The sequence below is a fragment of the Dendrobates tinctorius genome, unplaced genomic scaffold (genome assembly GCF_039654945.1).
Source record: "Dendrobates tinctorius isolate UK_male_01 unplaced genomic scaffold, ASM3965494v1 ptg000366l, whole genome shotgun sequence".
In the NCBI taxonomy this organism is placed as follows: Eukaryota; Metazoa; Chordata; class Amphibia; order Anura; family Dendrobatidae; genus Dendrobates; species Dendrobates tinctorius.
Window position 1 is genome coordinate 4,832,780 of NW_027362032.1, and position 25,287 is coordinate 4,858,066.

Here is a 25,287-nt window from a genome sequence, read left to right on the forward strand (position 1 = left end):
TACCAATAACATCATTTCACTTTGTAAGCCAATAATATTGCAAGAAAACCGGAAACTACATATATGTCCGTATCCAAATAGAAAGTATTATAATGGCATATTCTTCAGAGTTTTACACCCCCGCCTCCCTTATCTTGCACCTGATGGGAACAGTCTGGTTTCATGACAGTTTGAACTTTTACCTAATTACAAAATTTATCTTACAGCAACAAAAACGGAGAAACGAAACCTTCAGAGAATGGATAAAACGAAACTTCAACTCTGATTTTAGTATTAACCCTTCACAAGATGAGAACTAGCGCTATGCAAGATGAGTCTATGAGGAACGTGTAAAGCTGCCGTCTCCGAGGAGGAAACTGCTTGTTGTCTGTGGCCTAAATATATAGGTTTTATTAGTAGATGTCAGGGAAGAAAACTAAACACTGTAAAATAAGAAATATCCTCATATGTTTCCTTTATTATCTCCAGTAATTGTATTATTACACAGGATTCTTATGATGTTACATCGGATCATCTTCTTCTCATTCAGGTCTCTACAATATCAGATCCTCTCAGTGAAGATCTTCTACAAAAGAGAATTTTCCTGATTTATCAATCAAAGATGGATATGGACAGAGACAAGATGGCGGAGAGGATGTTACACCTCACCCTAGAGATCCTCTTCCGTCTCACTGGAGAGGTGAGAGATTCTGATGATGTCACATTACATCATTCTTATCTATGGGAATAACAGATGGACAGAACTGGAGAGGTGAGGACTCTGGAAATGTCTGTAGTGAGATTTATTAATGTGTCTCTCCATAACCAGGATTACACAGTGGTAAAGAAGACCTCTAGTGATCGCTGTCAGGACCCTGTGTCTGAGGGATGGGGAAGACCCCTGAGCCTAATCACGGGACCTCCACCTCACCCCTTGATCTATGAGGACATCAATGACCAGAAGATCCTAGAACTCACCTACAAGATGATTGAGCTGCTGACTGGAGAGGTGACACTGCTGGGAATGCTGGGACATTATACAGTAACACTATGAAGAGATTGTGGGGGATGATGGTATCATTGTATGTGTCAGATTCCTATAAGGTGTCATGATGTCGCTGTCTATTTCTCCATGGAGGAGTGGGAGTATTTAGAAGAACACAGAGATCTATACAAGAATGTCATAATGGAGGTTCCCCGGCCCCTCACATCTCCAGGTAATAGACAGGACTAAATACACACGGCCAATAATTATCTGTATGTAAAGAATTAATTCAGTCCCTGTATGTGTTTCCTCCAGATCTATCCAGTAAGAGGACAACACCAGAGAGATGTCCCCGTCCTCTTCTTCCACAGGATTGTAACCAAGAAGATCCCAATGTTCCTCAGGTTCATCAGGTAGATGGAGAGAAGGTGTCAGGAGATCTCCCCTATGATGTGCAGGCGGCTGTGAAGGTCTTGTGCTCAGTCTTGTTTTATCCACCAGTATTATATGTTTTATACTTGTGTAATGAGAACGGTGGAGATGGCAGGATTAGAGCTGATCAGAGATTGGACTTCTCCATCTGTCTGTGACTTTTACAATATTTGTTTCAGGATGAAGATCTGACCCATATTAATACTACAGAGACATATGTGAGAGATGATGAGTGGTGTAAAGAGGAGATTCCTACATATGACTACCCAGGTGAGTAGTAACCACTGAATGCAGAGAAGTCACAGATTCCTCTCAGTCACCGGCTGTGGCTGCTTTATCGGTGGTGTAGTCCGGCCGTATTACCATGATCACCATTTTGCCTCTAGACAACAACATTCTCCTCCTCCCAAAACTGTTCAAATCTCTTTGGGCATTGAAAGCCCTTTTCTATAGAACTTACAACCTGGAGGATCCACCTACCCCCTGGTATTAGTGTGAGGGTGATCCCTTAAAGTGAAATCTATATGATTGCTTGTACCTGACCCAATATAGGCTGAGTGCGCGCTTAAAGAGTCACACCGAACACAGAGTTAGATGTCTACTCCTTTCTCAGCAAAGGCTTGCACACAACTGAAGTTTATTCTCAAGACAAAGAGACAGGAGATGGGTGTCACACAATCTTCTGAGTTGCCAGTGTCAGTCTATGATAGGTCCATTTCAGCTTCACTTCCATATATGGTATCCAGTATCTCAGCTTCTGCATTCCAAGGATTCCTTCCAGGGTGTTGTCTGAAGACACAGACGCCATCTTGGTACACCATATGTGAACTGACTTATATAAGGTTTAATAATTGATTTCATTAGCCATTCTCTCCTTCACATTAGGAGACGCTGACCGTTACCTGCCCAGATCTGTAACTATAAAGCCAAATGACAGCGTACGTAGAATGTACTGACAAGATAGAAAATCACTTGACGAAAAATCTTAGCCTGGGCCTGTAAGAGAAAGAAGAGGGTAATGATGCTGTTGGCTTCCTAGATCCCTGAGATCTTATCGGATGAATCTTCTCTCCCTTCTGTGCTGCTGAATGTCTTATGGTCCCTACAAGACCAGGTCCAGTCTTTCTGGCCAAACTTCCCTTTTATGATCCACAACAGTAAATGTGCAGTGAGGCCAAGTGTGAATTTCTGTACAATAACAGCAGAGTTTCCCTTTATCCTGACTTTTCAATTTGTATTAAAACCAACTAACTTCAAGGAGGATTGTGATAATCTCCATGACAAACATTCCACCTGTGCCATGATAGATCTCTAAGCTGTGCGTGGCTGATGGCTGTAATATACATTTATTCACGCCTGCAGGAGATGTGTTGGCATGGCTCCAGCCCTGGTTTCATGGATTCACTCCACGTCATAAATTACATTGTTTTTGATCCTAAGGAATTCAGATTACTGCACAATCTCTCCTGAAATGGGGAGCAATATTATTTTCTCTAATCTTCTGCTCAGGATTCATAGTAGCTCCAGTGGTCCACCATAAATGAGGGCAACTCTGGTTTACTGTTGTGTAATCTGTATTTGTAGTTTTCAGTAATGAGATTCTCGTACTCTGGGGCGGGGCTGTGGGCGGGGCTTTATGTGGTGCTCTGATTACATATTCATCTGTATTGGCTTATGACAGGTCGCTGATCCCTCACTGACCTGCCCCGATTATTACATAATGCGTATAATAGCATTGATATTATTGTTGATAATGCCTACAATATTGTGGCTATTGTGAGGCTTAGAATAAACATTACATCCAGGAAAATGACACCAGCAGCACCTGTCCAGTAGCCTCTATCTCTTACTTATAGATGTGTCGCGCCCCTGAGGCCTCGGTCGCCACAGAGGTACTGCACCTCCTCCTGAGGTGTGGTGCCCCACCATCCAGGTAAGGTGGGCAGTCCTAACCACGCTCCAACACCTGCATGTTATGAATGAGTCACCGTAGGAGGCAAAAACAGAAGTACTAGCTAAGTCCAGAAAACCAGAGAAGTTGGCAGCTATCGGATTGCAGACCCCTGAACCTATCAACAACAACTAGCAGTAGCCGTGGGGGGTTCCTACGGTGCCCTAGACCCCTCGATCACAGCCGGAGAACTACATAGCCTAAAGACAGAAAGGGAAATCTAAACTGCCCCAGAGCAGACCCCCAAGCAATAGGCAGCCCCCAACATATAATGACGGTGAAGCAAGATGAAAAAACACTCACACAGATAGAAAGATAGGCTGAGCAAATGATGGGGCCCAAGCTAACTAGATAGGACAGGATAGAAAAGCTGCTGTCTGTAATCCGTCAAAACCCTATCAAAACAAGCGCCAACAGCTGATAGGGAAAAAAGCCCTGAAGACGCTAGGCTTCAAAAAGACTATATAAGTACTCAGGTATTTTCTGAAGACAGAGCAAAAAGGAATTCAGCTCACCCCAGCAGGGAATGGCAGAAATCAAGGAAAACAATGCAAAACAAAACCAAAACACAAATGCAAAAAGTAGAGCAGAAAACTTAGCTTTTGAGGAGCAGGAATCAGACTGGTCTCCTAGAATCCCTCAGAGAGATCACCAGCAAGGCAGAAGGGCGTCGGCTGCCTTATATCCAGTCAGTAATTCCCGTCACCCAGTCATCATCATCCTGCCCAGGTGCTTGGTAATCAGCCTCACTACCTTCCTTCAGCAGAAGAGGGAGTTAATCAGACCTCAATGGTGAAGGGGAAAATGAACTCACAACAGTACCTCCCCCTTGAGGAGGGGTCACCGAACCCTCATCCACGCCACCAGGGCGATCAGGGTGAGCCCGATGAAAGGCACGCACCAATCTTTTGGCATGAATATCAGAGGCAGAGACCCAGGAATTATCCTCCTGACCATAACCCTTCCACTTAACCAACCCTTCTCTACCTCATATTCCATGTTACCTTCAACCAATACAGGGTCCGGAGGTGCCACCCCAGGAACTACTGGTTCAACAAACCTCTTCAACAAGGACTTATGAAACACATTATGGATTTTAAATGTAACAGGAAGAGCCAAACGAAAAGAGACCGGATTAATAATCTCCAAAATCTTGTAAGGTCCAATAAATCTAGGCTTAAACTTAGGAGAAGCCACCTTCATAGCGATATTTTTTGATGATAACCAAACCATATCACCAACCTTAAACTGGGGACCAATGGTCCTATGTCGGTTGGAAAACCGCTGGGCCTTTTCATGGGAGAGAGATAACCTTATCCACCACTTGGTCCCAGATCTGGTGCATTCTCTCCAACACAGTGTCAACACCTGGGCAGGCAGAAGGCTCTACCTGCCCTGAAGAAAATCGAGGATGAAACCCAAAGTTACAAAAAAAAGGTGACATCAAAGTGGCAGAACTAGCTCTATTATTTAAAGCAAATTCGGCCAAGGGCAAAAATGAAACCCAATCATCCTGATCAGCGGAAATAAAACATCTCAAATACAACTCCAAGGTCTGGTTTGTTCTCTCCGTCTGCCCATTGGTCTGAGGGTGAAAAGCAGAGAAGGACAACTGAATTCCCAGCTTGGAACAGAAAGTCCTCCAAAATCTAGACACAAACTGAACTCCTCTGTCAGATACAATGTTCTCAGGAATCCTGTGCAAGCGAACCACCTGTTGCAAAAACAGGGGCACCAACTCAGAGGAAGATGGCAACTTAGGGAGTGGTACAAGATGAACCATCTTAGAGAACCTATCACAAATCACCCAAATAACAGTCATTCTCTGAGAGACAGGCATATCAGAGATGAAATCCATTGAAATATGGGTCCATGGCCTCCTGGGAACCGGCAAAGGCATCAAGAACCCACTAGAGCGAGAACAAGGTTTAGACCGGGAGCAAGTCCCACAGGACTGCACAAAATTCCTGACATCACGAGACAAGGAGGGCCACCAAAAAGACCGACTCACCAGATCTCTAGTACCAAAAATACCTGGATGACCAGCCAATGCAGAGCAATGAACTTCAGACATCACTCTCTTCTTCCACTGGTCAGGAACATACAACTTTGCACTGGGACAACGCTCAGGTTTGTCCTCCTGGAACTCTTCCAGAGCACGTCTCAAATCGGGCGAGATGGCAGAAAGAACTACCCCTTCGCCTAAGATGGTAGCAGGCTCCTGCACCAATCTCAGAAGCATCCACCTCTACCTGGAACGGGAGTGAGACATCAGGTTGCCGCAAAACCGGGGCAGAAGTGAATCTTCGCTTCAGCTCCTGAAAGGAAGAAACAGCCTCCGGAGACCAATTCTGGTACATCTGGACACCAGCCTCTACACCGTCTGTGCCTCTCCTCCATTGCTACATCTACACTGCCCTGGGACAACAGCTCCACCTGTGGGGAACTTCACCATCTTGGCTGCAACCCACCACCAGTCCCAGAGGATCTGCATGCAGCGTCGGCCTAACACCTCACTTGCCGAACACCACAGGTGGCGTCACGAACTATTCATAAACTTTATTTCATTGTTCATTCATCCCCCCTTTTGCCATGGAGCCCCAGGACCACGGACCGGCTCACAGCTTCCGTGTCAACTCCCATTGAGATCAATGGGCCCGGTACCGAGTACCACGCTAGGCCCTGGTGGTGCGCTCCAGATGCTACTGTGCCGGCGCCGCCATCGCCGGTGACATTTTGCTGGATGTAATTTTTTTCTAAGCCTCACAATAGCCACAATATTATAGACATTATCACCAATAATATCAATGCTATTATATGCATTATGTAATAATGTGGGCAGGTCAGTGAGGTATCAGCGACCTGTCATAAGCCAATACAGATGAATATGTAATCAGAGTGTAGGGAAGGTGGACTGATGGACGGACCTGTCTGGAGAAGGAAGGTAAAGGGTGTAGGGCATTGTAGATGGAAAACAGCTGAAGATAAAGAGAATGGGTGTAATAGTAGAGTTTGACCGTTAGAGGGCAGTGGAGAGTGAAAGGATAGGACTAAACATCAGCCATTGGCTAAGAAAACTGTCAAGTCATGGGGGGCAGAGTTACCAGAAAGGGAAGGTTATAAAAGGCAGAGAGAAGGTTCTGGAGAGTCCAGTCAGCGAGGGGAGCACAGGAAACAGCAAGGTCTGCTGAGGGGAAAGAAAAGAGAAGAAGCCCCAGAGGAGACTGACAGCTGGAATAGGTTACGGGGGGTGGCCTGGACAGGAGGGGCCGCAGACAGAGACAGCCTGAAGTACCACAAAACAATCGGACTCAGACAGGTGAAACGCTGTGGTGGTAGGCCTAGGGCAGCCACAGTGAAGGAGCCGCGAGGGACGTCCATTTGCCAACGAAAGAAAGTGAAGGTACCCGGCCTGTGTACGAAGTCGAGCAGCTGCTGTGTGCGGCTGGGGAGATTGTCGAGCAGCTGCTGTGTGCGGCTGCGGAGATTGTCGAGCAGCTGCTGTGTGCGGCTGCGGAGATTGTCGAGCAGCTGCTGTGTGCGGCTGCGGAGATTGTCGAGCGGCTGCTGTGTGCGGCTGTGGAGATTGTCGAGCAGCTGCTGTGTGCGGCTGCGGAGATTGTCGAGCAGCTGCTGTTTGACACTGCGGAGGTTAACGTGCAGCTGCTGTGAGGTGCTGTGGGTCGTGGAAAGACAATCAATAAAGAAGACCTGTTGAACATGATTCTGTCTCTGTCTCGAGTCTGTCTGCGGCCAGTAACGGACCACCCTGTCAGTTGCTCCTACCTACAAGAGCACCACATAAAGCCCCACCCACAGCCCCACCCACAGCCCCGCCCAAGAGCACGAGAATCTCATTAACTGAAAACTACAAATACAGATTATACAACAACCACAAGACTGATTTCATCACCAGGTATCATTGTAATCAGTATAACGGCGCTGACCTGACAGTGTCTGTAGGTTACTGAGCACAATCCTGCTGACAGGTTCCCTTTAAGACCTCTCAGCTCTGCACTATTACACACAGTTCTCTATAAATGTGTAATATTTCTTCATGAAACTCATCTGACAGAAAATATTGGAGCTTACGATAGTTTAGATTGTGACGTCACCGAGCCCCATACTCTAATTACCCCAGAGAGGTTTCACCACTAGCTGCTCATTTATTACTGATGGAGACTGTGGAGTTTGATCATTTCAGTAGATGTTATTGTCTATAGTCACAGTGTGTGATTACAGTAGTGTCCAAAATCCTCTGATTTAACCTCTTCCTGCAGCCAGTTTTGTGTTCTTAATCAGGCCCCATTATTAATATCTGACGTGTGTCACTTTATGTGGTGGTAAGTTTGGAATTCTTCACAAAGGATAATAGAAAACAAATGGATGTTACAAATTATTTTCCAGCTTCACACTATACCCTACATACGGTTGTACACTACTGTCTGGGCACATGGCAGTGTTCAGAAGGGAAGGAGCGCCATTTAGCTATATGAATGCAGATCTAGCTGGAATAGTTTGCAGACAATGTATTGGGGCACTGTTCATGGTCACCTGGCAGCTCAAAAGATGTCCACCATGAACATGCTTGGCTCTATCTTCTCTGCTTTCCATATCCCAAGGATTGCCTTGCTCATCGTCCTTTAACACTAGAAGTCCCAGAGAGGGGTCATTTAACATTTCTACCTTTGGAACGAATGACCTGAAGGATTTTATCTAACATCCTATAATCACCGTCTTTTGTTCTGTAATTAAGGCCACTACTGTCGCACCACAGGAGATTGTTGTTTTCCATTGAGTTTAGCCTTTTAGTTTCTAGTTAGTTCTATTCAGTTTATTGTATTTTATAATATAAAGACTATACATATTGTATTTAGTTTTATTTGAGCAAAAAAGCACTGAAACAATGAATCATTTTTTATACATTTTAAATAGAGAATTAGAAATTTTAGAGCGAGGTACAGCTGTGAGTATTGACCAGAAGCATTTGTGTCTAAGTCAAGAGGACTGAAATGTCAGTGTGAAAAATATACAAAAGAACAACTGTTATTTGTCTCCATGCTTTTTATTTTTGATATAAAAAAATACAAGGAATAAAACAATAAATAAATAATAAACAATAAAAAAATAAAACAAATATAGTCAGGAAATAAAAATAGGTAATTTGAAAAATCTAACCTGAAGACAGCTCAGAGTCCGAATCCGGTTGAAGGACTAAGTCTTCTCCATCTCAGTCACAAGGGTTGGTGTTGCTCAGGATCAGTCCCAATGCCAGTTGAGTGGTGAGACTTCTCTGCATTTTGTTTCTTGTGAACAAAATAGGTGAAGCAGTCTCCTATTTATCCCCCACAGCACAAAAGGCTGCATGCAAATTTGCTAAGGTGTTAGCAACCTTATGCATATCCCCCCCACAACAATGCAGCTTGGGGGTGGGAAGACACACTCAGGAGCAGCTTACATTCTTTTGCTATTTTACAAGACCTTTGTTGAGGTGGATCAACACAATTAATTTTTGTTTTTTGTCTGTTATTTTTAACCCACTTCTTTCACATCTTTTTTTAAAAGAAAAACATAACTAAATTCTTTAGAAAAACTTGAAAAATTGAAACAGATTGTATGTTTTGCAAACTATATGTACATTTGGCAAAATGACCTGGATAATGCAGTACAATATCACGGATCAGCAGCAAAAGGTCACATCTCTCCCAAAACACTTCATGTGTGCTTCAAAACAAAATGTGTGGTTTATACAAATTGTCAGTTCCCTCAAAATGCAAAGTCTCTTGACCTGTGTTTCACACAGTGTTTTGAGGATGAATTCAGCTCTACTCCCCCCTGCAGATTCCTCAGACATTGGCCACATTTACAAATGAAAGGATGCTAATTGGAGCCATCAGAGTCGTCAGTTCAGATTAAGGGTCATTTGACCCTCTTTTGGGACTTCAGGGGGAGCTCGAAATTTCTGGGACTTCTAGTGTTAACACCATTACATGGATCTGGACTTACACACGGTCCCCTAGGCTTGGACCATGGTGTTACCTGCTATTCTGTGGTGTTAGATGGCAAGAAGAATAGTCAGGTAGCTGGGTCAGAACCAGAAGTACAGAATCAGAAGACACAAGAGTAGTCAGTAAACGGGCCACGGTCACAACAGGGAATAAATACACAAGCCGCAAGCTGAGCCCAGAGGACTGAACCAGAGGAGAACAGCGCTATATCTGGCAGATTCCGGCCATGTGCTTTGCACTTTAGTAGGGTGTGGTACTTTCTAATTGGCTGAAGTAGGGAGCAGATTACTCCAGCTGGACAGCAGGAACAGGTCCCAGATGAGATTGGGCACACCATATGCAGAAGCCCTAATATAACTAAATGACAGAAAACCAGAGTAGTCGAAATCCCCATAAAGTGATTCCATTTTATAAATTAATTCACTGAGGGTTATAATCTATACATATGTGGTCAAAATTGTTGGTACCCCTCGTTTAATGACAGAAAAACCCACAATGGTCAAAGAAATAACTTGATTCTGACAAAAGTAATAATAAATAAAAAATATATGAAAATGAACAAATGAAAGTCAGACATTGCTTTTCAGCCATGCTTCCACAGAATTTAAAGAAAAATGAAACTCATGAAATAGGCCTGGACAGAAATGATGGTACCCCTGAAAATGTGACAAAAGGGACATGTGAAATCGTGGTGTGTCCACTAATTAGCATCACAGGTGTCTACAATCTTGGAATCAGCGAGTGGCCTGTATAGAGGAGGCTACAGATACTCACTGTGCTGTTTGGTGACATGGTGTGTATCACACTCAACATGGATCAGAGGAAGCGAAGGAAAGAGATGTCCCAGGAGATTAGAAAGAAAATTATAGACAAACAAGTTAAAGGTAAATGTTATAAGACCATCTCCACACAGCTTGATGTTCCTGTGACTACAGTTGCACATATTATTCAGAAATGTAAGCTCCATGGGACTGTAGCCAACCTCCCTGGACGTGGCTGCAGGAGGAAAATTGATGACAAATCAAAGAGACGGATAATGCGAATGGTAACAAAAGAACCCAGAAAAACTTCTAAACAGATTAAAGGTGAACTTCAAGCTCAAGGAACATCAGTGTCAGATCGCACCATCTGTCGTGGTATGAGCCAAAGTGGACTTCATGGGAGACGACTAAAAAGGACACCTTTGTTGAAAAAAAATCATAAAAAACCAGACTGGAATTTTCCAAACTACATGTTGACAAGTCACAAAGCTTCTGGGAGAATGTCCTATGGACAGATGAGACAAAAATGGAACTTTTTGGAAAGGCACATCAGCTCTATGTTTATAGATGGAAAAATGAAGCATATCAAGAAAAGAATGCTGTCCCTACTGTGAAACATTGAGGAGGCTCTGTTATGTTCTGGGGCTGCTTTGCTGCATCTGGCACAGGGTGTCTAGAATCTGTGCAGGGTACAATGAAATATCAAGACTATCAAGGGATTCTAGAGAGAAATGTGCTGCCCAGTGTAGGAAAGCTTGGTCTCAGTCACAGTTCATGGGTCTTGCAACAGGATAATGACCCAAAACACACAGCTAAAAACACCCATGAATGGCTAAGAGGAAAACATTGGACTATTCTAAAGTTGCCTTCTATGAGTCCTGACCTAAATCCTATTGAGCATCTTTGGAAAAAGCTGAAACATGTCATCTGGAAAGCGTAACCTTCAGAAACGAGACAACTGGAGCAGTTTCTTCTTGAGGAGTAGGCCAAAATACCTAAATACCTTTCGAGAGGTGCAGAAGTCTCATTGACAGTTACAGGAATCGTTTTCCTTTAGACCCAATTATTTTACTTTCACAAGGGTAACAGGAGAAAATGGACTATAAATTATTTTGCAATTTCTCCTAAGCATGCCATACCCCATGTCACGTCGCCGTCAGACTCAGGGCCTGCTGTTACGCCCTCAGCCACTAGGAGGCGACGGACTGTCACGCCACCCTCGGGCTCAGGGCCTGCTGTCCAGGCCTCCGCTACCAGGAGGCGCCGGACTGACATGTCGTCGTCGAATTCAGGGCCTGCTGTCCCGCCCTCATCCACTAGGAGGCGCCGTGGCTCGCGCCCGAGTGATGGCGGCAACAGTGAAAGGGCTTCTGCGCAGGCGTCTGGTGGACGCAGACTCCGCTCCTCTGTCAGTCATGAAGGGGTTGGTGCATCGTCATCAGGTCTGGTCCTGGGGGCGGTCCTGATGACATCATCAGCCCGGGAGCCTGTGAGGGATGATCTGATCCCTCAAATACCTTGGGACTGGGCTTGCAAGCCGCCGGATATATTCTTGGTTCCCCTGCGTGTTACTGTGTGAATTGCTATAGCTTATGACTCTGACCTTGGCCTGGACTTCTGACTCTGCTTCTGCCTAACGATTCTGTACCTCTGCTGCCCTCCTGGTTTATAACTCTGACCTTGGCCTGGACTTCTGACTCTGCTTCTGCCTAACGATTCTGTACCTCTGCTGCCCTCCTGGTTTATAACTCTGACCTTGGCCTGAATCTGACTCTGCTACTGTCTACTGTTTTTGTACCTTGCTGCCTGACTGGTTTAGACCCGGATACCACTACGTTTTTGTCTTGTTTTTGGAACACCTTTCTGGCGACCGTCCTGCTCTGGCCACTGCTCCTATTCAGACAGCGCCTCCTGGGCTCTGCTATAAATCCAGATCCCTGTATAAGGGTAAAGGGTATCAGTGTTTCTCGGGGTGTTGGCTGGCCGCAGCCCAGACCGCAGTAGGACGCCACATTATATCCGGCCACATATATATAAAGAAAAAAAGCTGCTTTTTGTGTATATGTCCATCTTACATAAAAGCAGTCTCCTGAATTTTTTTTTCTTTCTTCTTCTGACTGAGCTGATTTCCTGGCCTAACACCTGCTCCAGAGCACAGCCTGAAGGAATACTCCCATCTTCCTACACCAGCATGCTGCAGCCTGGAAGCTTCAAGGGAAGTGCTGAGCGTCAGAGATACACATTTCTGGGACGTCGGCCTCTGGGCAGCTCTGGTCGTGCTGACCCAGAGGCTCAGGTATTGCCCGCAAATGCGGCTAAACTTTTATTACCCGTCTCTCTCTCGTTTTGTAATAAATCTCTGTGTGTGAAGGCCTATGTGGATTGTGGTTCCGCAGGCAACTTCATGGATTTTTTGCTTGCAAAGGATCTTGGTGTACCTCTGCTAAAACTTAATGCCCCTATTCGGACCACTGCGATTAATGGTACATCCATTATCCAGGGTGGAGTGGAATTTGTTGCTACAGACATTGCTATGTCAGTGGGGGCATTACACAACGAACAGATGTCATTTTTTGTTATACTTAATTTATCTAATCCAGTTGTGTTAGGCATGCCATGGTTGCACCAGCATAATCTAGTTATTGACTGGCGCATAGGTGATATCGTGCGCTGGAGTCCACGGTGTCAGAATCACTGTATGTCACTGTCAGTGAACCAAATTAAAATTAAAACCCCCTCCATTCCTTATGCATTCAGAGATTGTGAAGATGTCTTCTCCATAGTGGAGTCTGAGAAACTACCTCCTCATAGAGAGTACGACTGTCCTATAGACTTGGTCCCAGGTGCCCGTCTCCCTAAGGGGAGAATATTCAACCTCTCTGGTCCGGAGCGTGTAGCCATGAATGACTACATAGCAGACAGCCTACGTAAAGGCTTTATTAGACCTTCTACCTCACCTGTAGGAGCTGGGTTTTTCTTTGTAGAAAAAAAAGATGGTGGACTCAGACCATGCATGGATTATCGTGAGCTGAACGCAATTACTGTAAAAAATCAGTACCCGCTCCCACTCATTCCTGATCTGTTTAATCAGCTACTGGGAGCCCGCTGGTTTACTAAACTTGACCTCCGGGGGGCATATAATCTGGTCCGCATAAGAAGCGGTGACGAATGGAAAACGGCCTTTAATACACCTCTTGGTCACTTTGAGTACCTTGTAATGCCGTTCGGACTCAGTAACGCACCTGCCGTATTTCAACACTTTGTCAATGACATTTTCAGGGACATTTGTGGGGTGTATGTCGTCGTGTATCTTGATGACATTTTGATTTATTCGGCTGACCCTGTGACGCATGCTCAACACGTCCGTTCGGTATTGCAGAGACTGCGAAAAAACTCTTTGTTTGCGAAACTAGAAAAATGTGGTTTTTTTGCCGAAGAGGTACAGTTCTTAGGATACATGGTCTCAGGCAAGGGGTTTCGCATGGACCCTGCCAAGATTCAACCCATTAAGGATTGGGTGCAACCCAAATCGCTGAAAGCGCTGCAGCGGTTTTTGGGATTTGCGAATTATTACCGCAAGTTTATCAGGGGTTTCTCTGAGATTGCCAAGCCACTCACGGACCTTACCCGAAAAGGGGCGGACGTGACTAATTGGAATCCTGAGGCTATTCGGGCATTTTCCACACTAAAAGAGTGCTTCGTGGCCAATCCGGTTCTGATTCAACCGGACCTAGACTGCCCGTTTACTGTAGAAGTTGATGCCTCCGAAGTCGGAGTGGGAGCAGTGCTATCACAAGGCACTGCATCCCTCACTCAGCTTCGCCCATGTGCGATTTTCTCCCGCAAATTCTCTGCCACGGAGAGAAACTATGACATCGGTAATCGGGAATTACTGGCGATCAAATGGGCCTTCGAGGAATGGCGCCACTTCCTCGAAGGTGCCAAACACAAGGTCACTGTTATTACAGACCACAAAAACGTAACCTACCTAGAGTCAGCTAAAAGACTAAATCCCAGGCAGGCTAGGTGGGCCTTGTTTTTCTCCAGGTTTGATTTTATAATCACCTTCCGCCCCGGGACTAAAAATGTGAGGGCAGATGCCCTCTCTCGCAGTTTCTGCCCCACACAGACCGAGAACTGTGAACCAGTCCCAATATTGGCTAATGGAATCGTCGTGTCGGCAGTGTCTTTGGACCTTCTGGAGGAGATCCGTAGGTCTTCAGAGCAAGTTCCTGACACTACGCCCCCAAAAAATTGTTCGTTCCGGCTAACCTTCGTCTGCAGGTTTTAAAAGAATCACACGACTCTGTCCTGGCAGGCCATCCGGGTCTCAATAATACCACCAGGTTGGTAACTAGGAACTTTTGGTGGCCGACGGTGGTCAAGGACTGTAAGGACTATGTTTCATCGTGTGAAGTCTGTGCCCGCGCCAAGTCCCTCCATAGTCGCCCTGCCGGCTGGCTTCAGTCCTTGCCCACCCCTGAGACTCCGTGGACCCACATCTCCATGGATTTCATTACAGACCTGCCGCCATCAGATGGGAAAACTTGTATCTGGGTGGTGGTAGACAGGTTCAGCATGCAGGGCCATTTTATTCCCCTTATTTAAGTAAGTTGTTCATCCTGCACATTGTACGTCTGCAAATATTGTGTCTGACAGGGGTACCCAGTTTGTCTCGAAGTTCTGGAGGGCATTCTGTAGACGCATTGGTGTGGAGTTGTCCTTTTCCTCGGCATACCATCCCGAAACTAATGGTCAAACTGAGCGTACTAACCAAGCCCTGGAACAATACCTCCGCTGTTATGTGTCAGGACATCAGACCGATTGGGTGGAACATCTGCCATTGGCTGAGTTCGCCCTCAATAATCGATATCAAGACTCCATTAAAACTACCCCTTTCTTTTGTAACCTTGGACTACATCCGCGCTTTGGGTCGTTTTCGGCCAGGATGTCGGAGCTCCCTGGGGTTGAGCAAAATATACATCGGCTAAAAACGATTTGGTCTGAGGTTAATTCAAATTTGAAAGGGGCTCAGGTTAGACAGGCTTCGGCTGCAAATAGACGACGATCTAAGGGGCCGCACCTGGGAGTTGGCGACAAGGTTTGGCTCTCTACAAAAAATATCAAGCTTAAGGTACCGTCCGCCAAACTAGGTCCCAGGTTCATCGGCCCATACGAAATTATCGAGGTGGTTAACCCAGTAGCCTTCCGCTTAAAACTTCCACAGTCATTCAAATTGCCTAACGTATTCCACAGGTCTCTCCTCAAACCTTATCGTTCTCCCATTCACCCTGTTCAGTCCCCTCCTCCTCCTGTTTCGGTCGGGGGAGCTCTGGAGTATGAAGTCCAGGGTATCCTTGACTCCCGCCTTGTGAGGGGCTCAGTACAGTATCTGGTACACTGGAAGGGCTACGGCCCAGAAGAAAGGTCCTGGGTTCCTGCGGGGAACGTCCATGCCAAGGCATTAATTAGGAGATTTCATCTTCTTCACCCTGACAAACTGGGTTTTGAGGGTCCGGAGGCCCCTCCTGGAGAGGGGGGTACTGTCACGTCGCCGTCAGACTCAGGGCCTGCTGTTCCGCCCTCAGCCACTAGGAGGCGACGGACTGTCACGCCACCCTCGGGCTCAGGGCCTGCTGTCCAGGCCTCCGCTACCAGGAGGCGCCGGACTGACATGTCGTCATCGAATTCAGGGCCTGCTGTCCCGCCCTCAGCCACTAGGAGGTGCCGTGGCTCACGCCCGAGTGATGGCGGCAACAGTGAAAGGGCTTCTGCGCAGGCGTCTGGTGGACGCAGACTCCGCTCCTCTGTCAGTCATGAAGGGGTTGGTGCATCGTCATCAGGTCTGGTCCTGGGGGCGGTCCTGATGACATCATCAGCCCGGGAGCCTGTGAGGGATGATCTGATCCCTCAAATACCTTGGGACTGGGCTTGCAAGCCGCCGGATATATTCTTGGTTCCCCTGCGTGTTACTGTGTGAATTGCTATAGCTTATGACTCTGACCTTGGCCTGGACTTCTGACTCTGCTTCTGCCTAACGATTCTGTACCTCTGCTGCCCTCCTGGTTTATGACTCTGACCTTGGCCTGGACTTCTGACTCTGCTTCTGCCTAACGATTCTGTACCTCTGCTGCCCTCCTGGTTTATAACTCTGACCTTGGCCTGAATCTGACTCTGCTACTGTCTACTGTTTTTGTACCTTGCTGCCTGACTGGTTTAGACCCGGATACCACTACGTTTTTGTCTTGTTTTTGGAACACCTTTCTGGCGACCGTCCTGCTCTGGCCACTGCTCCTATTCAGACAGCGCCTCCTGGGCTCTGCTATAAATCCAGATCCCTGTATAGGGGTAAAGGGTATCAGTGTTTCTCGGGGTGTTGGCTGGCCGCAGCCCAGACCGCAGACGGACGCCACACCCCATATGTGGGGGAAAAATACTGTTTGGGCACATGGCAGGGCTCAGAAGAGAAGGAGCGCCATTCGACTTTTTGAATGTAAAATATGCTGGAATAATTAGCGGTTGCCATGTCACGTTTCGAGAGCCCCGGATGTGCCTATACAGTGTAAACCACCAACAAGTGACACCATTTTGTAAACTAGACCCCCTTAGAGAACTTATCCAGATGTGTATTGAGCACCTTGAACCCACAGGTGCTTCACAGAAGTTTATAATGTAGAGCCATGGAAATAAAAAAAAAATTTTTTTCACAAATCTTTTTAGCTCCATATTTTGCATTTTCATAAGGGGAACAGGAGAAATTGCTCCATACAATTTGTTGTGCAATTTCTTCTGAACATGTAGATACCCCATATGTGGGAGAATACTACTGTTTGGGCACATGGCAGAGCTTAGAAGGGAAGGAGTGCCATATTGGAGAGCAGATTGTGCTGGAATTGTTTGTGGGTGACATGTCACATTGTCAGAGACACTGACGTGTCTAAACTGTGGAAACCCCCAACAAGAGACCCCATTTTGGAAACTAAACCCCTCCCCAAGGAACTTATCTAGATGTGTCATGGGCACTTTGAACCCCCAAGTGTTTCACAGAAGTTAATTACATAGAGCCGTGAAAATAAAAAAAAACATATTTTTTCCACAAAAAAATGAACTTTTCGCCTTCAATTGTTTTTTTCAACGGGTAACAGGAGAAATTGGACCCAAAAAGTTGTTGTGCAATTTGTCCTGAGTATTCTGACACCCCATATGTGGGGGTAAACCACTGTTTGGGCACATGGCAGAGCTTGGAAGGGAAGGAGCGCCATATTGGAGAGCAGATTTTGCTGGAATTGTTTGTGGGTGACATGTCACATTGTCAGAGCCCCTGAGGTGCCAGAACAGCATAAGCCCCCAAAAGTGACTGCATTTTACCAAATACTTCCCTGAATGAATTCTTCTAGTGGTGCAGTGAGCATACTGACACCACAGCTGTTCCATAGACAATTATACCATTGAGCAGTGAAGAAAAAATAATTATATTTTTACCACTAAAATGTTGTTTTAACCCCAGATTTTACATTGGAAAATAGGTAGATAGGTAAATGGTCACTACACCCATAGATGAATTCACAGAGGGGTGTCATTTCCTATTCCCAGAGGGGTGTCATTTCCAAAATGGGGTCACTTCAGGGGGGAATCTGCTGTTATGGCACTTTGGAGAGCTGCTAAGTGCCAGAACAACAGAATCCTCCCTGAAGTGACCCCATTTTGGAAATGACACCCCTCTGGGAATTCATCTATGGATATAGTGACCATTTTCACTATATGGATGATTTCCAGAAACACGTAGTGGAAGTTTCAGAGCAAAAATTGCAAAAATGTCATTGTAGTGCCCAATATATTGTGCCCAGCTTGTGTCCCTGGAGACCTCCCCCCACCTACCCCCGGAAATTGTTAAGTCAGCTCTACTCAAATGTGTCTGTCACTAAATAAACCAAATGCTTGAATGTCAAAACAGTTCATAAACGTGGTTCTGTGTGGAAGATTGTAAAGCCGTTATGGAGGCATAAGGCTGGCAGTGATGGGCATTGTGGGTAATAATAGCAGGGATCATGCCTGATTCCTCTCTAGGAACATACACGACATCTTCTCTGGGGGTTCTTTCTTGTTTCAGTTACTGGGATGAGTGCAATAAAATGTCGCTCAGTGAGTCTTCTCACATCTTCACATTCTAAAGGATTGGCGGGGACAACATTTTCAAAAACAAGATTTTCAGTGACCTTTTCCTGATAATCAAGGAAAGTATCTGCATTTCCGGCTTTTTTGTATAACACAAAAGAATTATATGTGGCCACCTGAAGCAAATACATGACTAACTTTTTATACCAGATCTATGATTTTCTTGATACCTGGTATGGCTGTAGATCCTGATCTGCAAGGTCCACACCCCATATATTTGTTGTAGTCAATGACAGACACAGGTTTTGGAGTAGTGGATCCCTGTTGGTCTGCAGTGGCCCTTGTGGCATCTGTGTGGATCGAGCTCAGGATAAAAATATCTTTTTTTATCCTTATACTTAAGGGCAAGCAGCTCTCCATTGCATAAAGCCCCTGACTGCCCCTTTTAGAACTTTTTGCTGACCAATGATTGTGGAAACCCCTGACTGTTTTTGCGAATGGTCCCACAAGCCCCTATGTTATGTTCAACCAAACTTTTAAATAGGGGTATGCTGGTGTGGTAGTTAACATATAGATTGTAGCCTTTTTGTAAAAATGGAGTTATCAGCTCCCAAACGATTTTTCCCCATGTCCCCAGATAAGTAGGGCCTCCTGGTGGGTTTAGTTGGCTGTCTTTCCCCTCATAAATGCGAAAAGCTGATGTGTATCCGATTGAACTCTCGCTCATTTTATAAAAATATTCAGAATTGAGAGTCCTCAGTGGTTGATACCTTTTAATGGCTAACTGAAAAGATGGTAACACATTGCAAGCTATCGAGACTACTCAGGTCTCTTCATCAGGCATAAACTAATACAAAATCTGAAGAGTCACATATTTATGCACTACAGCACAGAAAAAATGCAATAGATGAGACAAGTGACGTGAAGCAGAATTATGATTATGGGAGAGGGAGAAACATAAATATTGGACCAGTTCATGGATAAGGAGTCCAGATATTTTATTGTCCTCTGATTGGGGTCTCCTAATGTGTTGTGATGCCCCCACAAGGTCTTAGGAGCAAATTCCTTAATTGATGTAAAAAGACATAAATCCATGCGACACATTTATTCCAGCATTGAGAGTGTAAAAGGTTGTCATAAATTTATACTCACAGACTCTTCTCTCTCTCTGAGATGTGAAGTTACCTTTCAATACCAGTAATTTCATATCCCTAGTGTTGTGGTCCATCATACAAAAATGTTTTGCCACAGGTCGATCCATTCTTTTTTCTCTTATTGTGTGACGATGAGCATTCATCCTTGTTCTAAGCTTTTGCCCTGTCTCCCCCACATACAGACCCCCAGTTGGACATTTAGTATAAATAATTAGGTACACCACATTAGATGTAATGCAGCTGAAAGTACCTGGGATCTTGTAGTCCTGATGTGAATTGGGGATCTTTATCTTGTCCGTGGTCATTATAAATGGACAGGTTTTACATTTTTTTCTGGTTGCAAGGAAAGGTTCCTGCAGCTTTTGTGGGGAACAGGGAGCTTCTGACAATGATGCTTCTTAGATTTGGGGGCTGCCTAAAGCACAGTAGTGGGGGGTCTGGAAAAATGGATTGTAATCGGGTATCTTTTTGTAGTAAAGGTTGTAATTTCCGTGCAGCTCCCCTTAGCACTTCCAGATTTGGGTTGTAGGTGACTACTTGAGGCACCCGGTTTTTTTCTTCTTTAGCTTTGTAATGTAGCAGGTGATTCCTTGACATTCTGGTGGGTCTTGTAATTTGGTTTTCAATTGTTCTTGGATGGTAGCCCTGATTCAAAAAGGTATTTTTGAGGCGACCAAGGTGTTTGTCTCTATCCATGGGGTGAGAACATATTCGATTGTATCTGATGGCTTGGCTATAGATAATAGAGTTCTTTATGTGTTTTGGATGGAAACTGTCCCATTTAAGGTATGTTGGACGGTCGATTGGCTTCTGATACAGGGATGTCTCTATTTCATTTGTTTTTTAGCTTAATGATGGTGTCCAAAAAGTTAATCTCAGTGCTGGAGTAGTTGAGTGTTAAATTGATGGTGGGATGAAATTGATTAAACTGTTCGTGGAACGTCTTTAGCTGTTGCTCAGACTCCGTCCAGATGATTAAAATATCATCAATGAAGCGGTAGTAGGCAAGGGGCCTGATGGGGCATGAGGACAAAAAGTCGCTTTCAAGCTTGGCCATGAAAAGATTTGCATACTGTGGAGCCATTTTACTTCCCATAGCTGTGCCAGTCTCCTGTAGATAGATCTTGTTGTCAAATTCAAAGTAATTGTGGGTGAGGATGAATTTTATAAGTTTCACCACAGCATCAGCATCAGTCCCTGTGTTTTCCATTAAGAATTTGCAGGCATTTAATCCATCTTGGTGGGGGATATTAGATTACAAAGATTCCACATCCATGGTGGCCAGGATGGTTCCTTCTGGTAGAGGACCTATTGCTGCTAGTTTATTCAATAGGTCAGTTGTGTCCTGAATGTAGCTAGGTGTATCCTTCACCAGTGGTTTAAGAATATCCTCTACCCATCCAGATACCTGCTCAGTGAGGGTGCCCACACATGAAATAATTGGTCTTCCTGGATTTCCAGATTTGTGGATTTTGGGAAGCATGTAGAATGTCCCTATTCTTGGACTCTCTGGTATCAGGTCATCACAGGCTCTTATGGACTGGTCAGGCAGACAAGATACCAACTTGTTTAGTTCCTTGTAATAGTACTGTGTAGGATCCAACTCCAATTTTCTATAGTAGCGTGTGTCCATAAGTTGCCTGTTTGCTTCCTTCATGTAGACTGACGTATTCATCATGACTATTGCACCTCCCTTGTCAGCAGGTTTAATGATGATTTCTTTGTTGGTTTTTAAAGACCGTATGGCCTTTCTCTCCTGGGCACTGATGTTGGATGCTTGTCTCCTGTTAGTGTCTATGATTTCGGATTTTATCAAATGTCTGAAGGAGTCTATATATTTATCCAAATGAGGGTTGCGTCCAGGTGCAGGTGTCCAGTCTGACCTTTTCCTAGTTGTTAGGATCCCTTTTCCTTCGGTCTGAGTGTTTTTTGAATCTTCTGTATCATTGAAACATTCCCTCAGGCGCAGTCTCCTGAAATAATGTTCCATATCACTGCAGAGTTCAGTTTTATCTAGGGCCTTAGTGGGACAAATATAGAGCTTTATTCCGAACCTTGCCCTCTTAGAAGGAATGAATTGCTTGAGGTGCAGTCTTCCTTTTCCTTTTCTGTCAAGTCTTCAATGATGGGACTGATATTGAATAGTCTGTCATGTTCTGGGACATTTCTGGGCAGGCATTGACTATTGTTGTTAAAATGCCAAAATCTCATGGGCATTTCATAACGGGTCCTAGGAAGAATAGCAGAAAACATAGGGGTGGCTTGAACAGGGCGATTGGACCAATAGGATTGAATGGTCATTTTTTTAATAAGCCCCATAGCGAATGTAAGTCCTAAAAATGTTTTCATTTCTAGGACATTAGTTGGTGTCCATAAATTTGACCTAGCATAATAGGATTTCGGATTCTGGCTGATGAATTGGGACACATATAAATTTGTAGGACAATATGCTCTAGCAAGCTATCTGTCAGAAACAAATTAAAAAAAATAATTGGTCCAAAATTTTCCACCTCCACATTTATACCAGGAATGGCATTAAAATTAGGGATGAATGGAGTAGCTGAATCCGAAGCCTCCCATCTGGGAAATGCTACATCAAGAGGCAAAGCCCCTTGGATATTGGTGTGCACCAATTCACGAGCACTAGGGACAGCGCTAGTACTGGGCATTGTTCCCTGAGTTGGAGACATTTCTCCAGAAGCGCTATTTGTCCTTCTTGTTGTACTGGTCCTTGTGTGTGAGGATGGACCAGAATCACTGCTCATTTCTGAGCTATCACTGTCGCTGCTACTAATGCCCTCGAAATCCACATCACCATCTGACACTGCACTTTCTTCACTGTCAGAACATAAAAGTGCATAAGCCTCCTCTGCACTATAATACTGACGAGCCATTTTATTCGTTTTTATTTTTTTCCGGAAATAGAAAACTCAGACATGACTGACGTGACCAAATTATTGGGGAGACAATTGAGAAAAGCCTAATTATTTAGCCTTACCCTAACTTTAGCCTAATAGTAACCCTAACTTTAGAGTAAACCCTAAACCTAACTTTAGCCCCAACACTAACCCTAACTATAGCACTAACCCTAACCTGCCTTATCTGTATTGTTACTTTATAGCACAATCGCTGACTGACACAGCTGTTGGCAGCAGCTCTTGTAACACTGTTTCTCCTCTAATCTCTCACTGACAGGAGATCTGAGGAGAAACCACGTTTTTATGAGGCAGATCGCCCGGGAAAGTTCGCTGCTACAACAAACTTTCCTAGTGATTTGACTCATTGGCTGGTGTGACGCTGACGTCATCAGGACCTGAACCAATCAGATCTCAATGAGGTCGAGGGTCACAGGAAGCGTTGTACGGTGGAATCCCCTTGTTATAAGATACGTGGAGATCCCGATGAGCACAAAACCGCCGACCGTAGACAAACGTCGGTATTGCACAAAGCCCTGCTAGTATCTTCCATTGGCAGTCATGAAGCGGTTAAGTTAAGGGTATAATCATTTCTATCCAGACCTATTTCATGAGTTTAATTTTTTTAAAATACTGTGGAAGCCTAGTTAAAAAGCAATGTCTGACTTTCATTTGCTCATTTTCATAGATTTTTGATTTATTATTACTTTTGTCAGATTCAAGTTATTTCTGTGACCATTGTGGGTTTTCTGTCAGTAAACGAGGGGTACCAACAATTTTAACCACATGTGTAGGAGGAGTGAATATTTTGACTCCACAGCCACTTTCCGGAAATTAACACGCAGTGGATGTTGGAGAGTGAAAATTACACATTTGCCATTTTCTTACCCAGCACATAGTGCCCAGATTGTGCTCCAGGAGACACCGCAAATTAAGTGGATTCTTCTCACTATAATATTGCTAAATACAGGGATCCTAAATGTTGTTTGCGCACACTGCAAGACTCCGAAGTGAGAGCGGATTTTGCTGGATTGGTTTATGGAAACCTTGTTGCTTTTCAGCAGCCTTTGAGCCACTAATAGTGTGGGAACCTCTGTTTTTCCATTGACAGATGATGGACCTGAGTGGGGACTTGTTTTTGTGAGATGAGAATTGGTATTATTTTCGCCTACATAACATTGATTGGTTTCTTTTTATTTGATATTTGGGAGGCAGAATGAACCAACAGTTGAACACCACACACTACTGGCTCATCCAACAAGGTTTTCTATTAGACTGTGAACTGTCATTGTCTTGGTAAATAATTAAAGTTTTTTACATAGCTTGCCATTTTTATGGACAGTTTAAGTAAAAATGTTCAAAAATATAAAACTCAAGGATATTTTATTAAAAAAAATTTTTTATCTCAGCAGATGACTGTACCAGGAGATCAGAGGGACAGCTGACATCTTCAACTTTTAAATCTGATGATCTTAAGATCCTACAAGATACAACTGAAGTGATTGCTATTACTCCAGATACACCATCATCCATTCACAGCAAAGATCTGTCATCTGATCCTATGAAACAGGTCCCATCTTGTGATTCATTACTGACTACTAAGGAAAATCAAAGTCACAAAAGAGGCATTAAAAAGCAAACTGCACCTTTAGCAAAGAAGCTATTTTCATGTTCAGAATGTGGGAAATGTTTTCACAAGAAATCACATTTTGTTAACCACCAACGAACTCACACAGGGGAGAAGCCTTTTTTCTGTTCAGAATGTGGGAAATGTTTTAACCAGAAAGGGAGTCTTAATGAACACCATAGAATTCACACAGGGGAGAAGCCTTTTTCATGTTCAGAATGTGGGAAATGTTTTGCACGTAAATCAAATTTTGTTACTCACCATAGAACTCACACAGGGGAGAAGCCTTTTTCATGTTCAGAATGTGGGAAATGTTTTAAAGAGAAATCAAATTTTGTTACTCACCACAGAACTCACACAGGGGAGAAGCCTTTTTCATGTTCAGAATGTGGGAAATGTTTTGCACTGAAAACAAATTGTGTTGTCCACCAGAGATCTCACACAGGGGAGAAGCCTTTTTGCTGTTCAGAATGTGGGAAATGTTTTAACCAGAAATGGAGTCTTAATGAACACCATAGAATTCACACAGGGGAGAAGCCTTTTTCATGTTCAGAATGTGGGAAATGTTTTGCACGTAAATCAAATTTTTTTACACACCATAGAACTCACACAGGGGAGAAGCCTTTTTCCTGTTCAGAATGTGGGAAATGTTTTAACCAGAAAGCGCTTCTTGTTAGACATCAGAGCAGTCACACAGGAGAGAAGCCTTTTTCATTTTCTTAATGTGGGAAATATTTTACTTGGAAATCAACTGTTAATAAACAACCGAGACGTCACATAGGGGAGAAGCCTTTTTTATGTTCATAGTGTTGGAATAGTTTTAACCAAAATTGAATCTTCTAAAGGGGTTGTCTCTTGTCATTCCTCATGTTTGCTGACAAAAGGATAAAACTAAACTTTATTAATTCCAAATATAAAACTATATCCATAATTCACCCCCTGAAGATTAGTCAGTAGGTGACTAATAGAAAAAACATGTACCCCAAAGTTCAGTATATAGGGTGAGGTGATGTATACACACTCACTCTCCAAGCCTCTCATTTCTACTGGTTTCATCATCCTCACCAAAGGCGACTCATCAGGAGACTATTTAATATTGACCTATATTCAAGCGAGACAAGACAAAAAAAGCTAAAATCGTGTATCATGTTCTCTGAAACAGTCAGAAAACTAGCCACATATTGGCAGATTCCAGACCTCAGACTATATACTGTGTATGTTTATAAGCCACTCCAGTGTCAGGAATAGATAGTATGTGACAATACAGTATAATTCTTGTGTTTTTCTCCTATAGGGACTGCCCTAGTTTGGTAATGTAGCAGCTGTTAATTAGTAGTGCAGACAAATTGTCCAGACTAAA

At 44.2% G+C, this 25,287-nt stretch overlaps 1 protein-coding gene across 2 annotated transcripts; it reads left to right on the forward strand.

Moving 5' to 3' along the window:
* The first annotated feature begins 564 nt into the window (after positions 1–564).
* Positions 565–24,703, forward strand: LOC141075593 (gastrula zinc finger protein XlCGF66.1-like). Of its 2 annotated transcripts, none has more exons than XM_073562703.1 (6): positions 565–679; positions 809–988; positions 1,073–1,196; positions 1,280–1,434; positions 1,576–1,666; positions 23,713–24,703. In XM_073562703.1, the coding sequence occupies exons 1-6, from the start codon at positions 602–604 to the stop codon at positions 24,648–24,650; spliced, it is 1,566 nt and encodes a 521-aa protein (XP_073418804.1). In that variant the 5' UTR covers positions 565–601; the 3' UTR covers positions 24,651–24,703. The 2 variants fall into 2 exon arrangements, with proteins under 2 accessions (XP_073418804.1, XP_073418805.1); XM_073562704.1 differs by having other exon boundaries at positions 1,280–1,377.
* The last annotated feature ends 584 nt before the right edge of the window (positions 24,704–25,287 follow it).